Source organism: Sciurus carolinensis, chromosome 2, assembly GCF_902686445.1.
Source record: "Sciurus carolinensis chromosome 2, mSciCar1.2, whole genome shotgun sequence".
Taxonomy (NCBI): domain Eukaryota; kingdom Metazoa; phylum Chordata; class Mammalia; order Rodentia; family Sciuridae; genus Sciurus; species Sciurus carolinensis.
In genome coordinates this window covers 22,096,878-22,120,272 of record NC_062214.1, presented here as the reverse complement: position 1 = coordinate 22,120,272, position 23,395 = coordinate 22,096,878, and the positions used below count along the sequence as shown (strand labels likewise).

At 33.9% G+C, this 23,395-nt stretch overlaps 1 protein-coding gene across 6 annotated transcripts in view; it reads right to left on the bottom strand.

Moving 5' to 3' along the window:
* Rbm39 (RNA binding motif protein 39) overlaps positions 1–23,395 on the bottom strand; it is a 33,305-nt gene that overhangs the window by 3,540 nt on the left and 6,370 nt on the right. For 2 of the 6 annotated variants that reach the window (XM_047537445.1, XM_047537432.1), the window contains exons 4-13: positions 21,806–22,000; positions 19,056–19,121; positions 18,907–18,960; positions 16,372–16,489; positions 15,309–15,461; positions 11,021–11,158; positions 8,813–8,878; positions 6,997–7,201; positions 6,576–6,653; positions 2,747–2,797 (exon numbers count right to left, since the gene is read on the bottom strand). In XM_047537445.1, the coding sequence (XP_047393401.1) occupies positions 2,747–2,797; positions 6,576–6,653; positions 6,997–7,201; positions 8,813–8,878; positions 11,021–11,158; positions 15,309–15,461; positions 16,372–16,489; positions 18,907–18,960; positions 19,056–19,121; positions 21,806–22,000 (1,124 nt within the window). Of the gene's footprint in view, positions 1–2,746; positions 2,798–6,575; positions 6,654–6,996; positions 7,202–8,812; positions 8,879–11,020; positions 11,159–15,308; positions 15,462–16,371; positions 16,490–18,906; positions 18,961–19,055; positions 19,122–21,805; positions 22,001–23,129; positions 23,202–23,395 lie in introns of all 6 variants that reach the window. The other 4 variants (XM_047537446.1, XM_047537438.1, XM_047537443.1 and 1 more) reach the window with 4 other exon arrangements.

The window sequence follows — 23,395 nt, the reverse complement described above, 5'->3', positions numbered from 1 at the left end:
AAAAAAAAAACAGAGACACAAATTACTTTCATGGAAAATGCATGAGACTATCCCTGATAAATAAAACAAAAAGCCTATCCCAAAGTGTAGGAATGTCATTCACTCCAATTTACCTTCTATAATACTAAGGTATTTACCTCACTTATCTATACCTGTACATTTAAAACTTTTCTTCACAGATCATCATAAAATTACTTACAATGCCTAAAACAATGTAAATACTATGTAAGTATTACAATGCTTAGAAAATAATGACAAGGAAAAAAGTATACACGATTAATACATATGCAGCTTTTTCCCCCAAATATTTTCATTGTGGTTGGCTATATCCTTAGATATGGACACAGAGGGCCACTATCCTTCACTTTAGGTGCCAGAAAATAGGCATATGAAAAACACACATTTGGCAATTTGGGAGTGTTAGTTTTGTTGTTTGTTTCATTACTGGGAATTAGAGCCAGAAAACTTTTACCACTGGCATACAAACTCTGTCCTTTCTGGGTTTTTTGTTTGTTTTTGTTTTTTGATACTCTGGGACAGGGTCTGGTAATATTTCTTACTACCTCACTAAGTTGCTGTTCTTGAAGTTGTTGTCCCTCCTGCTATTGCCTCCCAAGTAGCTGGGTTTATAGGTGTGCCCAACCATGCCTGGCTTGGGAATACTATTTTTATAGAGAAAACTAAACTTTATGTGTGTTCCAAAACAACTAAAAAAAGAAATCTCAATGCCAATCATTCCAGAAAGACAACAGATAAAATAAAAAGACCAGTTCTACAGAATTGCTACAGTTTGTACTAAAATAAGCAGGTAATAAAATCCTTTGAAATGCCAAGTCTACAAAATTCCATATCAGGTTTCTGCTCATGAACACACTTTCTTTGAAATATAGCTTCAAAAATAAAATGCATTTACTTATTAAATGAAAATAAATCCTATTCAATTAATATTAAAACAGACATTTTGTTTTAGCATAACATTAAAATGAGCAGCATATATCTGCAATATCCACTTTTACAATTTTAAAATAAACACTAATATTCAAATTTAAAATATATATTTGAAATCTGAAGGTAAAACACATTCTAAATGATTTTCTCTTGTGATTTACAAAATTACCAGTAGCAGTTACAGAACTCACCGTAATATTATCTGACCAAATTTCATTCCAATGCATAAAAACAAACAAAGCTAAGGACAGAACAATTCATTAAGAAATTATGGTAATTACAATGAAGAAACACCTGAGGAAGTAGTAGAAATACACCACTAAATAAAAGTTAGGGCTATAGATGAAATATATCATAAAAGAATGAATGTTTCTGGTAGAATTATAGGTGCTTTAGTGTCTTCATTATCTTCCTTCAATGAATAACTATTATCCTTTTGTAAAGCTATATTTTTTTGTTTGTTTTTGCAGAATTGGAGATTAAACCAAAAGTTTGGCACATCTTAGGTAAGTGCTCTGTCACCAAGCTCTATCTGCAGCACATTAAGCTGTATTTTAAATAAAGAGCTTTTTCTCCTTTACATTTACTTCAATGAACAAGTGCTTTCTTCCATAAACTTTATGTTAAATAACAAAAATGCTAAAATAACTAATGTCAAATTCTACTGGGGGGAAGATAAAAATATTAAAGAATGTAACTACAAACAGTAGTGCAAGAATGTAATCCAAGCTACTTGACTGTCTGAACTAAGAGGATCACTTAGGCTCAGTAGGTTCCAGGTCAACCTCAATAACAAATCTCCAAAAAATCTGTAGGGTGACAATCTGTGTAGTTTAAAATGTATTCATGTATGTTTGGAATAATCACAAGGTCTTAAACAATTGAGGGAAACCTGCTTTTTCTACGTTCTCGAATACAGTGTGAAAAGTAAAAAGTATTAAGATAATATACTCTAGAAACATTCTGATTCAAACTATAACACATTAAGAATCCAATGAATTAACAGGAAAAAACTATTTCTACATTTTAAAAATCTGTTACCAGAGAAGACCAAGTAAAATTTGCTGGAAAAATTAAAGTATGTGTTTAATTCTAAACTACCAAGGAACACAATAGACATTTTTCATATAAAGTAATTTCATGTTAAGGATATTGTTATAAAAGATGATACCAAATTTAAACAGCAAATTGTTCTTGTCTGCCATTTGGCAGATTTACTTGATAATTAAAACACACACACACACACACACACACACACACACGGAGTATATACTATTTCAATATACATGCAATTTAGGTCAAAAAAGACGTTTCATGACTTTATATGGGCTTATACAAATCAATGCCATCAGAGTACCATTCTTTACAATCTTCCATGTTTTAAAAGACGTATTTATTAATAAAAGTAGAACATCTTGCATTTTCAGAAATTTATAAAAGCTTCATTAACACTCAAAAAAGAAAAAAGGTTAAAAAAGAAAAAATTTTGGCAGTGCTGAGAATATACTGCTGACAATACTAGGTCAGCAGTCTACACCACAGGGCTATACTCAGCCCAAGGCTAAAAATGTTAATAAGAAAGTTAAAAGTAAAAATATTTGTGGACATTTTCATTTCTTTTATGCATTTTTGAAATGAATTAAGATATGCTGAAATAGCTTAGTATATATATACCACTGTCATTCTATCAAAATTTCAAAATTAGATATAAATTATACAATATGACATACAACTATGTCTTACTCCATTTAATTTTAATTGAACAACAAATATAATAAGTATAAGCAGTTCAACTCACCTTCAGTCTGTTGGGAAAGTCGTGTTTGCAAATCTATAACAAAAGAGAATTCTACAGCTCAGTGCAGGAACAATGAAGAGCCTCAACTAACAGGGTAAATGTCAGGAAAGCGTTAATAAAAGAGGACTAGAGCAGCAGGGTTTATTAAAATGAACTTAGTAAAACCTGGCAGCAAAACCTCCTTCCCCATTCCTCATTGACAAGGCTTTGGGGCCTTTTTTTCCCTCTTGCCCTCAGAAACTTACTTATACCTCTCTTCCTAATCAAACTACCCATCCATACTTAAAATGCATTCCACTATACTACTCCTCATCTGGGAATAATGGGAAATGGGGAAAGGGGAGCATACCGGTCAGATAACAAGTGAAAAACCCTGATCTTGAGAATTCAATTCCAAGTACTTGGGAAATTCTAGTATTTTTTTTATATTTAATACTTTAAAAATTATAGTAAAACTGTAATATGTGTAATAAAACTATAAACTCTACAACAGTATACATCAGTAATCTCATGTTTCTGTAACAGAAACATCAATTCTGGAAAAGACACTTCCAACAACATGAATGTGTATTTTCAGTGTTTGCAATTTAAATTTAAGATTTTAATTGTCAATAGTAGCAAAGAAGATCACAATTTGACTAACCATTTTTTTTAGTCTACTATGAAAATTGAATCATGAAGAAATAAAATCTATGGGGTTTTATTGTAATCCATGAAACACATGGAAAATACAAACATAAACCAATATTAAAAATACATCAAAGAATTTTACCAATAAACTTTCTCACATAAACATCAGCATTTCTATAGTGGAAGGCATGTTAAAAGAAAGTTCTTGGGAATTAAATGGCAATAAGTCTGCTTAAGGGGCTGGGGAGATAGCTCAGTCGGTAGAATGCTTGTCTTGTAAGCAGAAGGCCCTGGGTTCCGATCCCCAGCAACCAAAAAAAAAAAAAAGCCTCCTTAAAATGTCACATTGTTATAAAGCTATCTTGAAAGTAAAAAGACACAGGAACTATATAATATAGAAATTCCTTGAGATTTAGTACTGTAATTTTCATTAAAATGTGATTCATTTTTGCAATCCGTTATTACCATATGAGGTTCTTCCTGAGGTTAGAAATGATCATAAAATAGGGGCAAAACTTTAATGGGATCTGCAGATAAAGTTATACTGGGATGTAATACCTGGGGTCCTAGGTTCTCAAAATTGGCATCTCAGAGAGCTGAAGAAATGTTAACTGGAGTATATACAGAAGGAACTTGAAGATATGACCATAGGTACACTGTAAATAAACCTTAAATAATAACACAATTTGTCTTTTTTTTTTTTTTCCCTAAAATGGGGAAAAAAATGCATAGATATCAGAAATCCATGCCAAGGGTATCTATCAATCCCAATTTCAAAAAACTATTTTTGAGGTCATTCCTGACATCCTAGGAAATAAAGCATGGGTTTGTTTTATAAAGATATTTTATCTTAGGTCTCTCAAACTACTACAATATTGAAAGATGATCCAAACCTGGTTTCAAAGCAAATGCTTTGAAGGATTTAGTGAAGAGGAGGCTCAATCACAGTAAAAATTCATCAATTTAATTTCAATGTGGTATGTATAAGGGTTTAATGATAACCATCTGTACACAAAACCAAGTTACAAATATCAAGCTAAAAATTAAATGTTGATTACTAACTTAGTACATACTCATGAGAATCCTAAAAAAACAAACTATCCTACAAATTATCTCAATCAATACTAAAAAAAAGAATATATAATAAAACTGTAAACTCTACAACAGTATACATCAAAAGTACTGGAGAGCAGTGAGTGGTTATATATCCAAAGATCTACATGTACCTTTGGAATTTGAAACTATCACCATCAGTCAATCTTAATATGAATTACACAGGAAAGCTGAGTGCGGTGGCACACCAGTAATCCCATCAGATCGGGAGGCTGAGGCAGGAGGATCATAAATTCAAAGTCAACCCCACAACTTATCGATAGATTAAGACAGCTAACTTATCTATAAATAAACTTAAAGAAGTGTTGAGGATGTGACACACTGTAGGCATCCCTGGGTTCAATTCAGGGTACCAAAAAAAAAAAAACCTAAAACACGAAACACACAGGGAGCTGCAGAAATAAAAGAGATACTAAGTGATGGTGGTCATATTATTCAACATTAAAAAATATTTTAAAATATTATTTGTGAAGAACATTAATATAATCAGGGCATAACACTGTTCAGGAATGACTCCTGTATCACTATCAACTTCATGAAGGCAGGGAACAAATCTTTGTCACTACCTTCTAGAGAAATACCTAGAATAAAGTTGACAAACTTTCTCTAACTTATCAAAGAATAACGTGTATAGTAATAAAAGGGGATAGTTTTCAGGAAAAACACTCTATCAAATCATGAGAATGGATATAATTCAGGAAGAGATGCATTTACTTGAATATCTTCAAGTAGTATTCTATATCTATTCATTTACTGTAAGGAATTGGTAATAATCCTAAAAGTAAAAAAAAAAAAAATGTATCAAAACTAAAGGAATACAGAAATGCTTCAATAATTATGACTTTTCAACTTATAAGAATACAGGGACACTGAGGCCAGAGGATTACAAGTTCAAAGCCAGCCTCAGCAAAAGCAAGGTTCTAAGAAACTCCATGAGATCCTGTCTCTAAATAAAATACAACATAGGGCTTGGGATGTGGCTCAGTGGTCGAGTTCAATCCCCAGTACCCGCACCCACCAAATAAAAAAAAATACAGTAGCATGGTTGTTAGAAACTAATTACAAATCAGGTTACAAGGTAAGTCATTTAATTTGGAAGGAGGAAGGAGAGAAGCCCAATAGCACAATTTCTAAAGGTTTTTCAAATACTTCTGGTAATCTACCAAGAAGGCAAATAATGAAATACTCCTCTCCCTTAATAATAATAATGCTATTGAACTGAAGAAATAATAATGCTCTCCCCATTAACAAGATAAGCTTTGTATCCTAACAAATCATGAAGCAAACAAACATATTCAGATTATTACCATGGTATTATTACAGGTTATATTCTCGATTAGATTCTCACTCTATAGATAAAATCAAAGGACCAATTTGGAACCAAAACTGATACTTTCTTGAGATAAAGATTTCCTATCATAAAAGATCCAAAAGAAAAAAATCCCAAATGGTTCCACATTCATGTTCTTAAACATTTTGCCTCTGACATTTCAAAATAAAATCCATTCCTGCCTCCTAAACTCAGGTCAGTGTGAAGATTTATAAAAGCCATATGTCAGGTAATGATGCAATTAAAACGGTGGAAATATGAAAACCCTAATTATACATTTCAAATAAACTGTCAATTCTCCCATTTTTTCCTTCTTTCTCTAAGAATGTCACTCCCCAAATAAAAATCCTACATCCTATTTAAGAAAGCAACCATCTCTAATGCACTCTTACTTCTGCAATTGTTTTAAGTCTCTAACTCAAACACTTTTAGAAAGAAACATTTTCTTCCAAATACTGTAAACTTCTGGTTCTCTTTAAGAGTAATATTTTAAAATGTCTAAATTTATATCAATTTCTACTAAAAACTGGGGCACAGGTTTCAAACATACCCTGAAAAGTTACTCTGATTAGTGGACAGACAAATCTTTCCAAAATATATATTCCCTTTCATGAACTCCCTTACAATGAATTTATGCTAAAAGTACTTGATGAATTGAATTCTCAGTTAGTCCTTTTAAATGCAAAAATTTGGCAAATTTTCGAATTAGATGAAAAAAAATCAATGATTTCGAATTAGAAAAGATTCAATTCCTACCTGCCACAGCACCAAATGCCAAAGAGCCACTCATTTGTAAAGCCTGCTGGGCTGCTGGTGGAATCTGCAAACCTGTACCTGTAAAAGAATAGGTCCAAAGTCCTTACTATGCTAAGAACAAGAGAAACCAAGTTTTCTGGTTACTATCACATTCACCTAATTCAAAAATAAGAAAAGGTATAAAAGCTGCAACTAAGTTATTCCTAAATATGGTGGTATGAATATTATAGAAAGTAATAATCCTGTAATATATATTACAGTACTTAAAATGAATACAAATACCTTTACAACTTTAATGTAAGGTACTGCACTTAAGAAATTACATGAGCTACTTCAACTCCAAAATTAGAAAAAAATCCTTGTTTTTTTAGTTCTCATGGTTCTTTTCACCACTATACTCACAATATAATGAGAAACATACCCTCAGCAAGTCTTGCCATTAATTGGAGACGACCAGTTGTTCCCAGGTCAATTCCAGTCCTTTCCAGTTCGTCACTGTCCAAAAATGAACTAGCACTGGATGCATCAGTACGTTCAGTAACATGACCAACTTTCATTGGCCTTCCTGCTAGTTCAAATCCATTAAGTTGTTCCAAAGCCTTTTTGGCACATTCTGAGTCAGAAAACTACAATAAGGGGAGGAGGAGAGAAGGTTTACAATGTTACTTTATACACATACACACACTTACATATGCATACTTTATGCACATAAACATAATACACACACTGCTAATATATACATTCACTCTGAGTATGTTATACCCAGTTTTGACCAACAGGTAGAAATTATAGATAACAAGATTTAGGTAACATGATGAGACCATGAATTCACATAAATTCAAATTAAGATTTATTGACTAATAGATTAAAGAATATGAAATATTAACAAAATGTGAAAGGTAATTTTTCAAAAACCAAAATCATTTGTAATTATTTTGACCACTGGGGACTGAACCCAGGGATGCTTTACCACTGAGCTATATTCCCAAGCTTTGAAACAAGCTTTCCAAAAGCTGCTCAGCATCACACCATGTTGCTGAGACTGGCCTTGAATTTGTGATCCTCCTGCCTCACTCACTAGAATTTCAGATGTGTACCAATTCACATAGCTTTAACATGCCAGGATAAACAAAAAAAATCTTAAGTTTTTTTCCCCCTCAAGAAATAAAACATTATAAAAATTAAAATTTCAGCCAGGCATAAAAGTGCACAACTATAAACATGGAAACTAGAAACATGGAAGGCTGAGGTAGGAGAATTAAAAGTTCAAGGCCAGTCTCAGGAAATTTCTGAAATCCTCTCTCAAATTTAAACAAAAAGATAAAAATCATTAATACAAATGTCATGTATGTAATTTATATAATCTAACACTGTACAGATACCACTGTACCAAAATAGAAACTTCTAGTAAAATTTAAGTCTTCTAATAATTTTGGTGTTGTTACATTTTATAAACAGCTTTTCTCCTAGTATATACCAGTATATACTAAGGTATATTTGCATTAAAACAGACATGAATTTTATCTTGCTTATTTGGTATAAGGTATTGAACCCGGGGATGCTTAACCTCTGAGTCACATTCCCAGCCCTTTTTATTTTTTGAGCTAGGGATACAGCTCAGTGTTGGAGCACCTGGGCCAACATGTATGAAGCTCTGGGTTAGATCTGTAATATATATAAACAAACACATGAAAAAGTAAAGGCACATCTACTCTCAATTACTCCAGTTGACACTTTTAATAATTCTATTAGAACTGGGCTACAATGATTAGCCACAAACACTTCTAATAAAGCAATCACATTCTTGGTTGTTAGGTATGTACTTTTATAAGAATTTTAAGTACAACAAGATATTCAAACAATATGCCATAAAGAAAGAGTTAACGACATAACATCTTTCATTACAAGAAGCCCTGGCTAAGCAAACTGACCATATATTTAAAAATCAGACATAATACACGATTACAGACAAACTACTAACACTAAGATTTGGTGTAGGTTTACTACTTATTAAGAAATGTACATACTGGGGATAAGATTCAGTGGAAGAATACATGCCTACTATGTGGGAGGATCCTGGGTTTAAACCTCACTGTGGTCAAAATATGAGAAATGAAAAGGAAATGGCTACTATTTGAAAATAGTAACTACCTACCTTCCTGAACATCACTAGCCAACATAGTTCCATTATACTATATCAAATGTTATGTCATATGTTACTCATGGCAATTACTTACTGTAATAAATCCATAACCCTTAGAACGACCTGTTTCACTATCCATCATAAGCTGGATACTTTCAATCTAAAAATGAATGGCATAATAATTATGTAAGTAAACAGAGTAAAAAGCATTCACAGAGACAGTTTAAAAAATGTAGAAAAATCTCTCAACAAAAAGAATTGAAAACTTATCACTACCCTTCATTGCAAAAAAACTCTTTAAGTCCAAAAAAATTCCTAAGCAAGAAGTTATGCACTGGAGCAGGGTATAATGTCCCATGCCTGTATTTCCAATGATTTATGAGGCTGAGGCAAGAGGATCACAAGCTCAAAGTCAGCCTCAGCAACTTAGCAAGGCCAAATCAACTCAAAGAAACCCTGTCTCCAAATATAATACCACATGGGCTAGGGATGTGGCTCAGTGGTTAAGTATCCCTGGATTCAATTCCTGATGTGGGGGAAAAAAAAAAAAAGCTGTTATGCACTGGAGAGTGGAAATAAAATTAAGATTGTCTTAAGGAGCTGAGTCTGGCCTTGAATTTGTGATCCTCCAGCCTCACTCACTAGAATTTCAGATGTGTATCACCTTACCTCCAGTGTCAAGTAAAATGTTTGTCTTTTTCCTCAGAAAAACAAAACAAACATAAATCCCAAAGTCCTCTCTAAAATAACATCAGAAGTTGGATCCAAAGTCAACATCTTATTTCCTTGCCTTATGGGGGGGGTGCATTCTCACTCATTACAATTATTTATAAAAAAAAATTTTCAATGGGCTAAACACTGAAAATAGTGATTAATGGACTCTAAATACAGTGAAAAATCATGAATCTCTTCATTTACAATTCACTTACAACAGGTTAACTTCATGGTTTGTGAATTATAATATCAAAATATCAAAATATCCCTAAAATTTACCATTTAAAAAAAAAAAGGAAAAATTCAAATATAGCACCAATATTGTATTCATAAGTGTTTTGGTGGTTTCAACCTTTTCATTTTGTGATGAATGAGTAAACTGTACAATTATAATATTGGCACTGCTATATTTCTGATTAAGTACTCCCAACAATACCCTTTTATGACTGACACTTTAACAACTTAATAAAAGGATGCCATGGAGTCGTGGGATGATTTAAAAAAATTTAAAAAACCATATCCAAAACCAATGTCATGGGGGCTGAGGAGATAGCTCAGTCGGTAGAGTGCTTGCCTTGTAAGCACGAGGCCCTGGGTTCGATCCCCAGCACCCAAAAAAAAAAAAAAAAAAAAAAAAAACAACAAAACCAATGTCATGTAGTGGCAAATAAGGTACACCAGGAACCAATATTTTTATTTACAGGAACCTTTTTATCTTGGTGGGAAGGTTACTAGGGACAGAACACAAGGATGCTTTAACCCAAGTTATATCACAGCCCCTTTTTTTTTTTTTTTTTTTTTTTTTGAAAAAGGATGAAGGGAAGTGATCAGGTTGATTTTGTATTTGCTACCCTCCTGCCTCAGCCTCCTGATTCACTGGGATTGCAGACATGCCTCATCACACTCGGCAACAATGGACAGTAAACCTGAAATAAGATTAATATTAGGGCTGGGGAGATAGCTCAGTTGGTAGAGTGCTTGCCTTACAAGCACAAGGCCCTGGGTTCAATCCCCAGCACCGCAAAAAAAATAAAATAAAAAAGATTAATATTAGGCTAGGAGTGGTGGTGCATGCCTGTGATTACAGCAATGCTAGAGACTTAGGTAGGAGGATCACAAATACAAACCAAGCCTTTGGTACCTGGCAGGACTCTATCTCAAAATTTAAAAAGTAAGGGCTGGGGATGTAGCTGTGATAACCTTTTGGTTCAATCCCCAGTACGTACCCCATGGAAACATCCATTATAAAATATTAGATCCTGTCAGACAATTCCTTAATGTAATAGAGAAGCATCTCTACATACCACTAAAATTACAGTATTAAAATAAAAAAGTCCCACAACCAAATATGCTCTTCCTTATCCATACTGATTTTTTAATAAGCTGATTCCCCAGAAACATAACTAACCCTACACACAGAAATTATTACATCTGGGGCTGGGGAGATAGCTCAGCTGGTAGAGTGCTTACCTTGTAAGCACAAGGCCCTGAGTTCGATCCCCAGTACCAAAAAAAAAAAAAAAAAAAAAAAAAAGAAATTATTACATCTGAGTCAAGAACTTCTAAAATATTCCTTAATTGCACTTACTCTTCCAAAAGGCTCAAAAATCCCGCGAAGCATATCTTCAGTTATGTTAAAGTGTAATGAGCCCACATAAAGTCTCATAGGTCCTGCACTTCCCTTTTGTAAATTGTTTGCCATTGCTGCAGCTCTGTTTTTTTCTGCCTACAAGAAAAATATGAAAAAATTCACCAATGACAGTGCTAAACATCAGGCTGAACAGACTCACATGCTCAATGACAACCAGAGCCAAGATTAGAGAGAAAAGTATGGTACATAAACAAGTTACAAAACAAAACAAAATAAAAAGAGCTATATATCCTTTTAAAAGAAATCTAAAATAGAAAAATTCATGGAGACAGAGTGCACAGAGGTCACCAAATACTAGGGAAAGGTAAAATAGAGAATTATGGATCAAAGGACACAATTTCTTTTTGATGTGATACAATGTTCTGATGATGAATAGTGGTGATAGTACAGCATTTAAAATATGATTAATGGGACCAAACTGAATACTTGATAATAGCTGAAATCAATTTAAGTTTCGAAGTACATGGAAGTCCATATAAATCAATCATACCACATTTCATATATAAAATGTAAAACGAAATCAACCATAAAACATTAGGCCATCACTCTTTAAACACGTCTTTAGTATCAAAGATGCTAAAAATGAAAAATAAGCAGCATTCACTAAATTTAACTTTCCATCAATATAACTAAAAGCACAATGGTGACTCATTCACAAGTTATTAACAGTTTGTGATAAATAAAGTATTTATTCAAGAACTTATCAAACCAAACCAAGTCACTAAGCAAACCATTAAGCTCAGCTCTTATTTTATTGAGAGCAGGACTTTCTTAATAGAGAAAAAGTTTTCAATTTACATTCTAACACAAGACCCTTATCTGGTAACAAATCAGTATACACTGAGTAGTAATATCTGTATATAAGGTTTGTTTTATGAATTTAAAACCTCATTAGCTACTTCTTAGTCTTAGTTGTGCCGATTCACACACGGCTATTGGGTTTCTCCTTGTTTGTCCTGAAAAATAACTTGAGCTATAATTATTTTCCTATCCAGTTTACAAACAAACATGATTCTCAATATTAAGTAATCATGAATGTAAAGAACATACTATCTAATGATAAAAATAAGGCTAACAAGCTATTTGGCTATACCAAAGAGTTTAGCAGTTAAAAATGGAACTTAAAGTACTCTCTCAGTGTTTGTATACAACTTCAGCAACATTATTTAAAATAAGCTTGATGAACTAACCATTTTACATAGAAAGAGTTATAGAGTAATATATTTCAAAACTGAAAAGGAACCAATTTCAGCTAACTCAGGAGGAGGGTGAGGCAAAAGGATCACCAAGCTCAATGCCAACTTAATCAACTTGGTGATTAAGACCCTGTCTCAAAATGTTATTAACAAGTACTGGGAAGGACTGGTTTTGTGGTTCAGTGGTAGAGTGCTTGCCTAGCATGTGTGTGGCAGTGCAATGGATCTTAGCACCACATAAACAAATGAAGCTGTATACATTAAAAGATGGTACTGGGGATGCAGGTCAGCTGAAAAGCATCCCTGATTTAGACCTTCAGTTTTCAAGAAAAAGAAAAGGGGGAAAAAAAAAAAAAAAAAGAAAGTCAATTTGGCCTTTGTTCTTTGTTCTTTTGTGTGTGTATTGTACAGGTTATTTAAATGTATTTTCCATGGGGGGGGCGTAGCTGTGTGAGGCAGAGGATCTTGATTTCTAAGCCAGTCTCAGCAACAGCAAGGTACTAAGCAACTCAGTGAAACACTTCCTCTAAGTAAAAAAACAACAACAACAACAAAAAAAAAAAAAAAAAAAAAAAAACAAAGGACTGGGGATGTGTCTCAGTGGTCTAAGTGGACTGAGTTAAGTCCCAGTACCCCACCCTCCAAAAAAAAAAAAAACTGACCAGTGACAGAAAATGATAGCTTATTCAATACATATGGAATACAGAATCATAAGGATATTTTCAAAGTATATAATCAAAAGATTTAGGCATCCTGATATCCCAGTGTACAAAATAACTAAAATATGAATGTAAATTTCATCCACAAAAGTAATACTCAAATACTACAAGGTTATCAGTAAAGTAGAAATAAATCATAATCTGGATAATCTTGAACAGAAAATTCTCCAAATGAGCCTGAAACATCTTACCTTCCTCGGAGCAATGGTACACATCTATATTCCCAGTGACTTGGGAAACTAAGGTGGGAGGATCACAATTTCAAGGCCAGGCTCAGCAACTAAGTGAAACACTAAGCCCTTAGTGTGACCCTGACTCAAAAAAAGGGGGAAGGGGAAAAAAAAGTGCTGGGGATATAGCTCATTTCGTACAGTGCTTGCCTGTCAAGCACAAGGTCCTGGGTTAAATCCCCAGCATCACCAAAAAAGGGGGGAGGGGGGATAGGGTAGGAAGGGAGTCATGGGGATGTAGCTCACAGTTAAAAGTGTTGCTAGATTCAATCCCAAATATCACCACCCAAAAAAATCTCACATTCAAAAGAATTCTGTAACTAATGGTTTCAAGCTACTCTTAAAAAAAGACATTCTGCTCAACTATGTATTACCGCAGTAAAAATATTTTTAATGATGCAAGAAATTCTTCCTTTTTTCCTTTTATTTTTATGTGGTGCAGATGAACAAACCCAAAGCCTCACCTGTGAGAGCAACCCTGTCCCCAGTAAAAATATTTATTAAAAAACTTTTTTTGAGGGGCTAGGGAGATAGTTCAGACGGTAGAGTGCTTGCCTTGTAAGCACAAGGCCCTGGATTCGATCCCCAGCACCCAAAAAAAAAAAAAAAAAACACTTTTTTTGAATACAAATCATACAATGTAGAGGCTGGGGTTGTAGCTCAGTGATAGAACACTTGCTTAGCACGTGTGAGGCACTGGATTAGATTCTCAGCACTGCATGTAAATAAAAGAAAACTGACAACTAAAAAAAGAATTTTAAAAAAAATCATACCATGTGAAAGGAAAACACATTCTTTTTATTTTTTGTCATAACCAATGATCCACATCCCCAATCTTTTTTTTTTTTTTTTTTTTTTTTTTTTTTAAATTTTAGAGACAAGGTCTGTGTAAGTTGCTTAGGGTCTCAGTAGATTACTGAGGCTAGCTTTGAACTGGTGATCCTCCTGCCTCAGCCTCCTGAGCCACTGGGATTACAAAGATGCTTCACCACGCTTGGCCAAGAAAATATTCTTTTTTTTTTTTTAAGTTGTTAATGAACCTTTATTTTATTCATTTATTTATATGCAGTGATGAGACTCGAACCCACTGACTCCCACATGCTAGGCAAGTACTCTACCACTAAGCCACAACCCCAGACCCAGAAAATATATTCTAGAGATGCTTCTATTCCTTAGTAATAAACCAAATCATTTTCATGGTTCTCAATTTTGTTCTTTTCAAGTTTTATTTTTATATCAAGTATTAAACCAAGGGGTGGTTAAAACTGAGCAACATCCCCAGCCCTTTTAGAGAATATCTCGCTAAATTGCTAAACCAGTAATCCCAGCCTCCAGAGCCCCTGTCATTACAGGCTTGCACCATCAAATCACTTTTCATGAATTATTTATAACTTTAAGATTCATTTATTTGAGGTCAGGGTTGTGGTTCAGTGGTAGAGTGCTTGCCTAGCACATATCAGGCACTGGGTTCAATTCTCAGCACCACATGTAAATAAATGAAAGCCCATTAACAACACCAACAACAAAAAGATGCATTTATTTATTTATTTGGTACTGGGGATTTAACCAGAGGCATTAAGTAGGCATTAAGTGTCTTTTGGCCTTGCTAATTTACTGAGTCTGGCTTTAAACTGGTGATCTTTTTTTTTTTTTGGCAGAGGGGGAGGTACGAGGGATTGAACCAGGGGCACTCGGCCACTGAGCCCTATTTTGTATTTTATTTAGAGACAAGGTCTCACCGAGTTGCTTAGTGCCTCGCATTTGATGAGGCTGGCTTTGAATTTGCCACCCTCCCAAGCTGCTGGAATTAGGAGCATGTGCCTGGCCCTGAACTGGTGATCCTCTTGTCTCAGCCTCTAGAATCAGGGATTACAGGTGTGTGACACCAAGACGGTACTGAGAACACAGTATATCACAGTATTCACAACAAAGATTCAAAAAAGCAGCCTGAGAACAACTGCCTCAAGGTAAAATGTGATGTTCAATGTATATAAAACCTCAGGCCATGACTGCATTACAGTCATAAATAGGAGGCTTCCAATTCCATCAGTACCCAATTCTTAATAACGAAAAAAATTACCTGTGATGCCTGTACTATGATCGGCACTCCTAAAACTCGCTGGCCAGTTAATCCTATTGCTAGAGGCACTGAGCTAACGTCAACAAACTCCACATAAGCAATTCCTTTGGAACGTCTTGAATTTCTATCAGAGATCATCCTCACATCTCGAACCTGAAAAAGAAAATACACATTTAATAGAGTTCTGCTTGTACAATAATCCACTGTGAGTCATATGGATATATAATTATTTCAAAAGCAGGCAAGAAGTACATTAAAGGGTTTAGGAATATAACTCAATGGTAGAACACTTTGTCTCCCTTAATAGGGCCCTTGGTTTGTTTCCCAGCACCACAGAAAGAAAGAAAAAGTGGAATATAAAACGTATTTAAAAAAAGAGGAGCATTAATTATGTAACAAAGGATGAAGAAATAAAGTTCCCTATCTTCAAACCATAGCTCGTGCAACACACAAACATACAGGATAAATTTCCAGGATTATTGGTTTTCTATTTATTTCTTTGTGTTGAGGAGTGAACCCAAGACTTCATGCTTGCTAAGGATGGTGCCTACTACTCAAATCTATCCTTAATCGTTCTTTTTTTCCTTTGGAGACAGGGGCTTGTTATATTGCCCAGGGTGGCCTCAAGTGATCCTCTCCCTCAATCTCCTAAGTGCCTATGACTGCAGGTATCATCCATTCAGCTAGTCCCTCTATTTGTGTGTGTGTGTGTTTTTTCTTTTTCTTTTTATCAATGATAGGGACTCCATACATTTTCTCACAAGGCACAGTGGTACACAGGTGTAATCTCAGGGTATGCAGATACTGAAGTAAATGGACTCCATGTTCAAAGACAGCCTCAGTAAGTTTCCAAGACTCTCAGCACTCAACAAGACCCAATCTCAATGTAACAGACCAAGGATATAGCTCAGTAGTAGAGCACTGGTGGGTTCAATGTCACGAAAAAAGAAAAAGGAATCCAGAGTTTCACATACTTCTATGACCCACTTTACCTGCCACACCACTAATTCTTAAAGCACTACAATTTCCACCCACTACTTAACCTTCCCAAATAATCTGATACCTTTCCTACTGTGGAGAAAAACTCTTCCAAATCTCTTGGTCGAATTCTTGCTGCCAACTGCATGCAGAAAACTGTTCTTGCATCTCTTTCTTCAGGAGTTAGATTATCAATAGGTTCCCTAAGAATAAAGAACACAGAATTAACTTTATAATTTGTTCTTTTCAAGTAATTTTTTAAAGTATATTTTTAATAAACAGAATAGACTATTATGAGAATTAATCTCCATTTCCACGTCCACATTCACTAAATTTTTTTATGCAAAATGTCTGTACATCATTTCAATGTGATCCAATTCATTCAACAAGATAGCTGACCACATGTATCTTCTAATCACATCTTGCAGTATACCAGGACAAAAGTCCACTTCTGTCAAAGTGGTCATTTCTCTGATATTAAAAGATAAATCAAATTCCTTACCAGTTTAATGACAGTAACACAAATCCTAAACAAAATACCAGACTTGTAAAATCTGAGTAATGGATGTTTCCCCACAACAAAAACCATAAAACCATTAAATAAAATAAGTTTGAAGATCAAAAATGATAAAACTTGAAAATAAAACCACAAATGATGAAAACTACTTGATTCTAAGGAAAGCTAGTTTGTTTTACAAACTGAGATCCATATGTAAAGTGATCTGGATGTTTGTAACCTAATTACAGTAAGTTTATTAAACTCAACATATTTAGCATCTAAATCATGATTTTTTTTTTTTTTTTTTTTTTTTGTCGTGCTGGGGATTGAACCCAGGGACTTGTGAATGTGAGGCAAGCACTTCACCAACTGAACTATATCCCTGGTCATCATGATTTTTTGCTGGTGACCATAACCACATCAAAAATTAAAAACAGGAAATTAGGGGCTGGGGTTGTATTTTAGTGGTTGAGTGTCCCCAAGTTCAATCTGTGGTACCTGCTCTCCCCAAAATAAACCAGAAAATTACTTAGACAAGTATCAAAAAGATTCAAATGATATTTAGAAAAAGGCATACAGGAGTTACTTCTATAGAGCTCAAGAGAGAAAACCAAAAGCACAACAGATGAAATTTAATTTTCAGAGAATTAAAGGAAAAATAAGTGTCTATTAATAGTATCTCTGGTTCCATAGTATCTCTATGGTTAAGGTCCTCACTTAATCCTTAAAGCTATAAGCCTAAACATGTTGTCATGTTCAGAACATTACCAGGAAGTAGTTTCATCTGGCAGAAAAACTCTACCTACAAAAGTATGCTAAGGGGGTGGGGTTGTGGCTCAGTGGAAGAGCGCTTGCCTAGCATGGATGAGGTACTGGGTTCAAGTCTCAGCACCACATATAAATAAAGGCCTATCAACATCTAAAAATAAATATATATTAAAAAAAAAAAAAGCTAAATTCCACCCTTGAGTTTCTCTGGTTTGGGTTCTTTGTGCTGCTGGGGATCAAACCTATGGCGCCTCAGGCATGCTAGCCAAATGCTCTAAAACTAAGTTATGCCTCACTCCAGCCCAAAAGGCAGTTTTAAACATATTAAGGTAATTAAGTTGAACTACATTGTGAGAATGAGATTTTTCTTATGAGGGAAAACAAAACATTAAGAGTAAAAACTTCAACATTTGTTACAAAGAAAATTGAAGAATCATTAAGATTTTTATCAAATCCTAAATTCTGCAGTGTTAACTATAAGACATCAAAGAACACAATCAACTCAAAGTTTAAAAAATACTTTTTGGGGGCTGGGGTTGTAGTTTAGTGATACATTGTTTGCCTAGCATATGAGGCACTGGGTTTGATCCTCAGCACCACATCTATGACTAAAAACAATTTTAAAAATACTTTTTAAAACAGAAGTTAGAAATGATAGTAAAGAATGCTACCACATGAAAAACTTACTTGAACAAAAATGACATACTTGACAGGACTTAAGACAAATAATCTATGGAATGCTTTGAGAATCTAAGAGTAATAATAAAACAATTTAATTCAGTAAAGCTCTTAAAATACTTTTCCTCAGAATGTAGAGTCATTTAAAACTTGTTACGACTACTTTGCCTTATGAAGTTATTTTAAATATAACATTATTTTTTTTTTCTCTTTTTCTTTTTTTGTGGTACTGGGGATCGAACTCAGGGCCTTGTGCTTGCAAGGCAAGCACTCTACCAGCTGAGCTATCTCCCCAGCCCCTAAATATAACATTATTTACTAATAATAAAGATAAATTAGGTCTATTTAAGCCTTTCTTTAGCTATTGAAAAGTTTTGGTTATCTCATATAAGATCACGTGTAGTACCTACACATTATAATAGTATTTTACTCTTTTTAAGTATAAAAAATTAAAATGAAAGCTACTGAAAACTCACAACAGAATTCACATTGACTTAAAGGTACTAATACTACAAAAGGAAATAACATATCTAATATGATCCAATTACTGTTGTTAAATTTAGCAGTAGCATGAACTGCAAAAGTGCCCCCCCACCCTTTTTCTCACTTTGGCAAAAATTATGAAAGACATGAGTTTAAAAGGAAAAAGAAAAAAAAAAAGGGAAAAACAGCTACCTCACAGGACTCTTGTCTTTTCTGAATGGACTTTTGCTTCGGGAACGTCGTCTGCTGCAAAGTTAAAAGTTTCAGAAATTACCCAAACAAGTAAATCACAGTAGTTCCTTGAAAAACAATTTAAACAATTCAGAAGTATGTTTAAAAACCTTAATTTGATGCTATGAGGCAACCCAATCTTTCCTCGGATGGCACTGTTAAATTTTGGTCCGGAGCTAAAAAGGAAACACAAAATTACACTAGTTACAGGTTTAGGGTCTTGCTAAGATCGCGTTCATGCGCTCTCCAGCAAGTTTAACATTGTTTAGGCTGCTTCTTTTCCACCTCAAGTATGAAGAGGAAACAAAAAGACCTCGAAAAAGCTTCACTCTATCCCAGGCATGCTTGCCCTTATGTTTATCCATCCTGGACCACTTTGAGGTGCCAAGACCATAGGTTACAGCCTCAAATATTTTAGAGTCTGAAGATGCTCACACCCATTCGCAGTCTATACTTTTCAAAATTACATATATATATATGTGAATAGATTCCTGAGACTTTTGAAAAGTACACATGTAAAAATAAAACTAGGTTGCTCTGAACTCACACCAGCAATAACTTCTTAAGCTATTTTGTGTGCAGATTCCAAGAATCAATTTGCAGATCCTTTCTCAAGTGCACACAAGTACATTTTATATGTACACATACAATAACAGAAGTGTTTTTGTTTCAACATTTTCTTTTTAAAAAGGGATTTTTTTTTTTTTGTTTTAGTAATATGGATTGAACCCAGGGGTATTTCTACCACTGAGCTATATCCTCAACCCTTTTCATTTTTTATCTTGAGACAGGATATCACTAAGTTGCTTCAGACCCCAGCTAAATTGCTGAGGCTAACCATGAACTTGCAATACTCCTGGCTTCAGCCTCCTGAGTCACTGGGATACAGGCATGCTCCATCACACCCAGCTAAAGAGGGAATAATTCTTTACATAGCCACTAGAAATTTATCCAAGCAATAATAAATCTTACACAGCATAAAAGCACACTTAGTGCACTATACTACAGTTCTCTGTAACAAAATATTCCATAAAGAATGTGTGATGGTAATTTACCAACTTTGCAGACAATGTGAAACTGTCACACGATTAAAAAAGTATTTTGGAACAAATTAGGTAAATTTTATAAAATTGGTAGCTTTTGTGCCTTGTAAATACGAAGCTAACTTATAAAGACCAGTTAAATATATATACTTCAGGGCTCATCCTGCTATCCTATTCCAGAGGGTAGCAAAATTAAATGAGCCTATGATACAAATATTTAGTTTTCATGAAAACTTCTACCTACAATAACCAGGCAGTTCCCAGTAAAATTCTTTTACACTGAAAAAGGTCCTTTCCAATTCAGACAAATGATAATTAAGAATATGCATTTGCTGGATAAATTAAAATTCAAATAAGAATCTGCAAGCTACGTCCTTCCCTTTTCATTCTAAAAGGTTCTCCATTAAACCTCCATAGTTAAAAATAACTTGAAACCCCAAACAAACTTCAATAAAAAAATTCTGAATAGGATCACAAGCAGAAATTAAATATGCATTCACACTGGGAAAATTTAAGGTAACTGCCCCACTTGGTTCATTCTGGTTAAAAGATGTTATACAATCTTATTTTAGGAATACAATAACCTAAGGAACTAGACAAAAAGCAAAGAATTTTTTAATATAGCATTCAGAATTAAAATAGCCTTGTGGTCCATGTTCAGACAGTAGAAGAGCATATAAAGAAAGCATCTTGGAGAAACCTAGAAAACAGGAGTTCAATTCTTTAAAGATGAAAAACCCAGAATCAGAACTCTGCTACTAACTCCAAGTGCCTTCAATACCAAAACATATCATGACAGGAAGTACTCTAAGTGATTTATTATTATTTTCTCATTTATTACTCATTATTAGAGTTTACTCCAAGTTGGTTCCTTCTTAAAAGACAAGGGGGGGGGGGGAATTTAGAGGGTTAAGTAGCTAAGTTAAGGGTTAAGGATTAAGTTTGAGTTCTAGCCTCAACATTCAAATTTTAAAACTGCAAGTATATGGGACTATGGCTGTAGCTCAGTGGTAGAGCACTTGCCTAGTATGTGTGAGGCACTGGGTTCGATGCTCAGCACCACATAAAAATCAAGTATTATGTCCATCTACAAATTAAAAAATTAAAAAGTATATATATCCCATATAGTTTTTAACTGTGATTAAACAGGAAATAACATCAAAGCATTAAGGACTACTAATTTCAATCCATGCTTAGAATTGTAGATAGTTTCTTTCCAAAGTTGCTAATATAGGTACATTTTTTATCTTCTTTCCAACTTGTTTAAATAACCACATCAAATTCCCTATAGTGATTTCACCTTCAAAGCATTTTTAGAGTATCTTACTATTATTAAAATATAATGTGCAATAAACCTAACAAATGATCCTTGTCAAGGAGTACATGTAACAAATTCATAAAGGATCTCTAGTTTCAGCTGGAAACAGCCCAACAAGATATTATTAATTAACCATACCCCTGAATTTTAAATTGTATATATTTAGTAAAGAATATTTAATAGTTCACACACCTTTAAGCTTTCTTTTTCAAGCACTTTAGTGCTTTATTCTAATTTTGATGGGCATACAATTAATTAGATTTTAGCTGGATTGATAAAAAATAAGCTAGTATGTCTAGTAAGACAGAAGTTTCATGTATTTCTCCACACATTGTATCTCTGCTTTTCTAATCTTTAATGCCAATATTCTTAAGTTTCTAATACTCTTTAACCACTTGCGGAAAAATAAAGTCTCCTAATTCAAATCCCTCAAGTTACACTGCTACCTGAATACCCAGAGAATGACCCTCCAACCAAAATTATAATTATAGTTACATACTAGGGACTTCTGTAGCGTCCTCGGAATCTTCGATCTCGACTTCTTGAGCGGCTTCGTCTCCTTTCTTTGCTTCTACTTCGCTTCCGTTCCCGACTTTTGCTCTTTTTCCTTTCTCTATCTCTACTTCGCTTTCGTTCCTTACTTTTGCTTCGTTTTCGTTCATGACTGCGACTTCTGCTCTTGCTTTTTTTCCTCCTGAGAAGAAAAAAATCATCATTATCTTGCTGGTTTAAAACCCCACCAAAATATGCTTCTTTTTACAGTCAGAATTTTTATCCTGTGTAAAATTTTCATCCTTTTGTAAATTTATTTTGCTATTTTTACTATCATACAATGTGTACATAATCATATTAAAAAAAAACAATTTCTAGAAGTGGTTAACACTACTCCCTTCTTTGCCTAATAACTGAAAATGAGCAATCAAGGAATTGAGAGACATTGTTTTAAGAGTAGGAACTATAACAATTTCCTCAGTCAACTACAGCTTTAATGAGAAATAGGACTAGTTGTCAGGTACAAATAAAAACCTGAGCTTTTAAATAAAAGCTTAACTTTCATATTAACTGGTCAATAAGCATCACTATAATCCACAAGCTAAAGTAATAAAATTAAGTTAAAATAAGTTCACATTTAAGTACTAGTACTGGTTCACATATAAAAATTTTCATAAAATACACTAATTTAAGTCAATTTTTAACCAATTTACAGGAGAATAATTATTACTTTCAAAGGGCCATAATAGGCATCAACATTTGCTTTTCATAGGCAAATTAACAAAGGACACTTTGAACTAATGCAGTTTAATGCACTTTCAAACTACTAAATGTTCAAGTGACCATTTAAAATACTTTACACCAGAAAATGGAAAACTGTCATTTAAACCAGTTTACACAAGCCTGTGGAATGCAATAAAAAATAATCAATTTGACCTTCATAAATCTTTATAAAATATCAAACTCTGAAAGGTGAAAAAATCCAGTTATATACTTCTGTTCATTTCTAAATTATTCACAGTATTCTACCCATTCATTTCATAATTAAATCTTACAATCTGTACCTCTGTGTCATCACCCAATTAGAGGTGCCTTCAGATATTTCAATATAGATTGAAAGACATTTCAAAATAAAATTTATTCCACTAAAATGTCCATTTGTAGTTGTTTAAAGATTGAATACTGAGAACTCTACATCATTATCTGGAAATTTAATTAACTGTTGAGTCCTTATCAAAGCAGTTAGCATAAGAGCAACTGAGGTCGGCCTCAGAGAACCTGTAAGCAGGTCACCTTAGAGTGCATTGAAAATAGAAAATGAAGACACCCACCTTCTGGAATCTTGAAACCCACACTCCAATCACAAGGAGATGTAGAGCTTTCCAAGGAGGCAGAAACTTTGTCTAAAATTTCAAGATAATCCACCTGACTGTCAGAAATGTATATGCTAGGCAGCACATGACAGAAAATTAGGCTACACTCATTATTTATATAGAAGTCAAAGCAATGCCCAGAAGGGCAACAGATAACATTCCATTTTGCCTCAAAAACCTGACACTATCTCTCACAAAATTCTGTGAGATAGTTAAAACCAAAA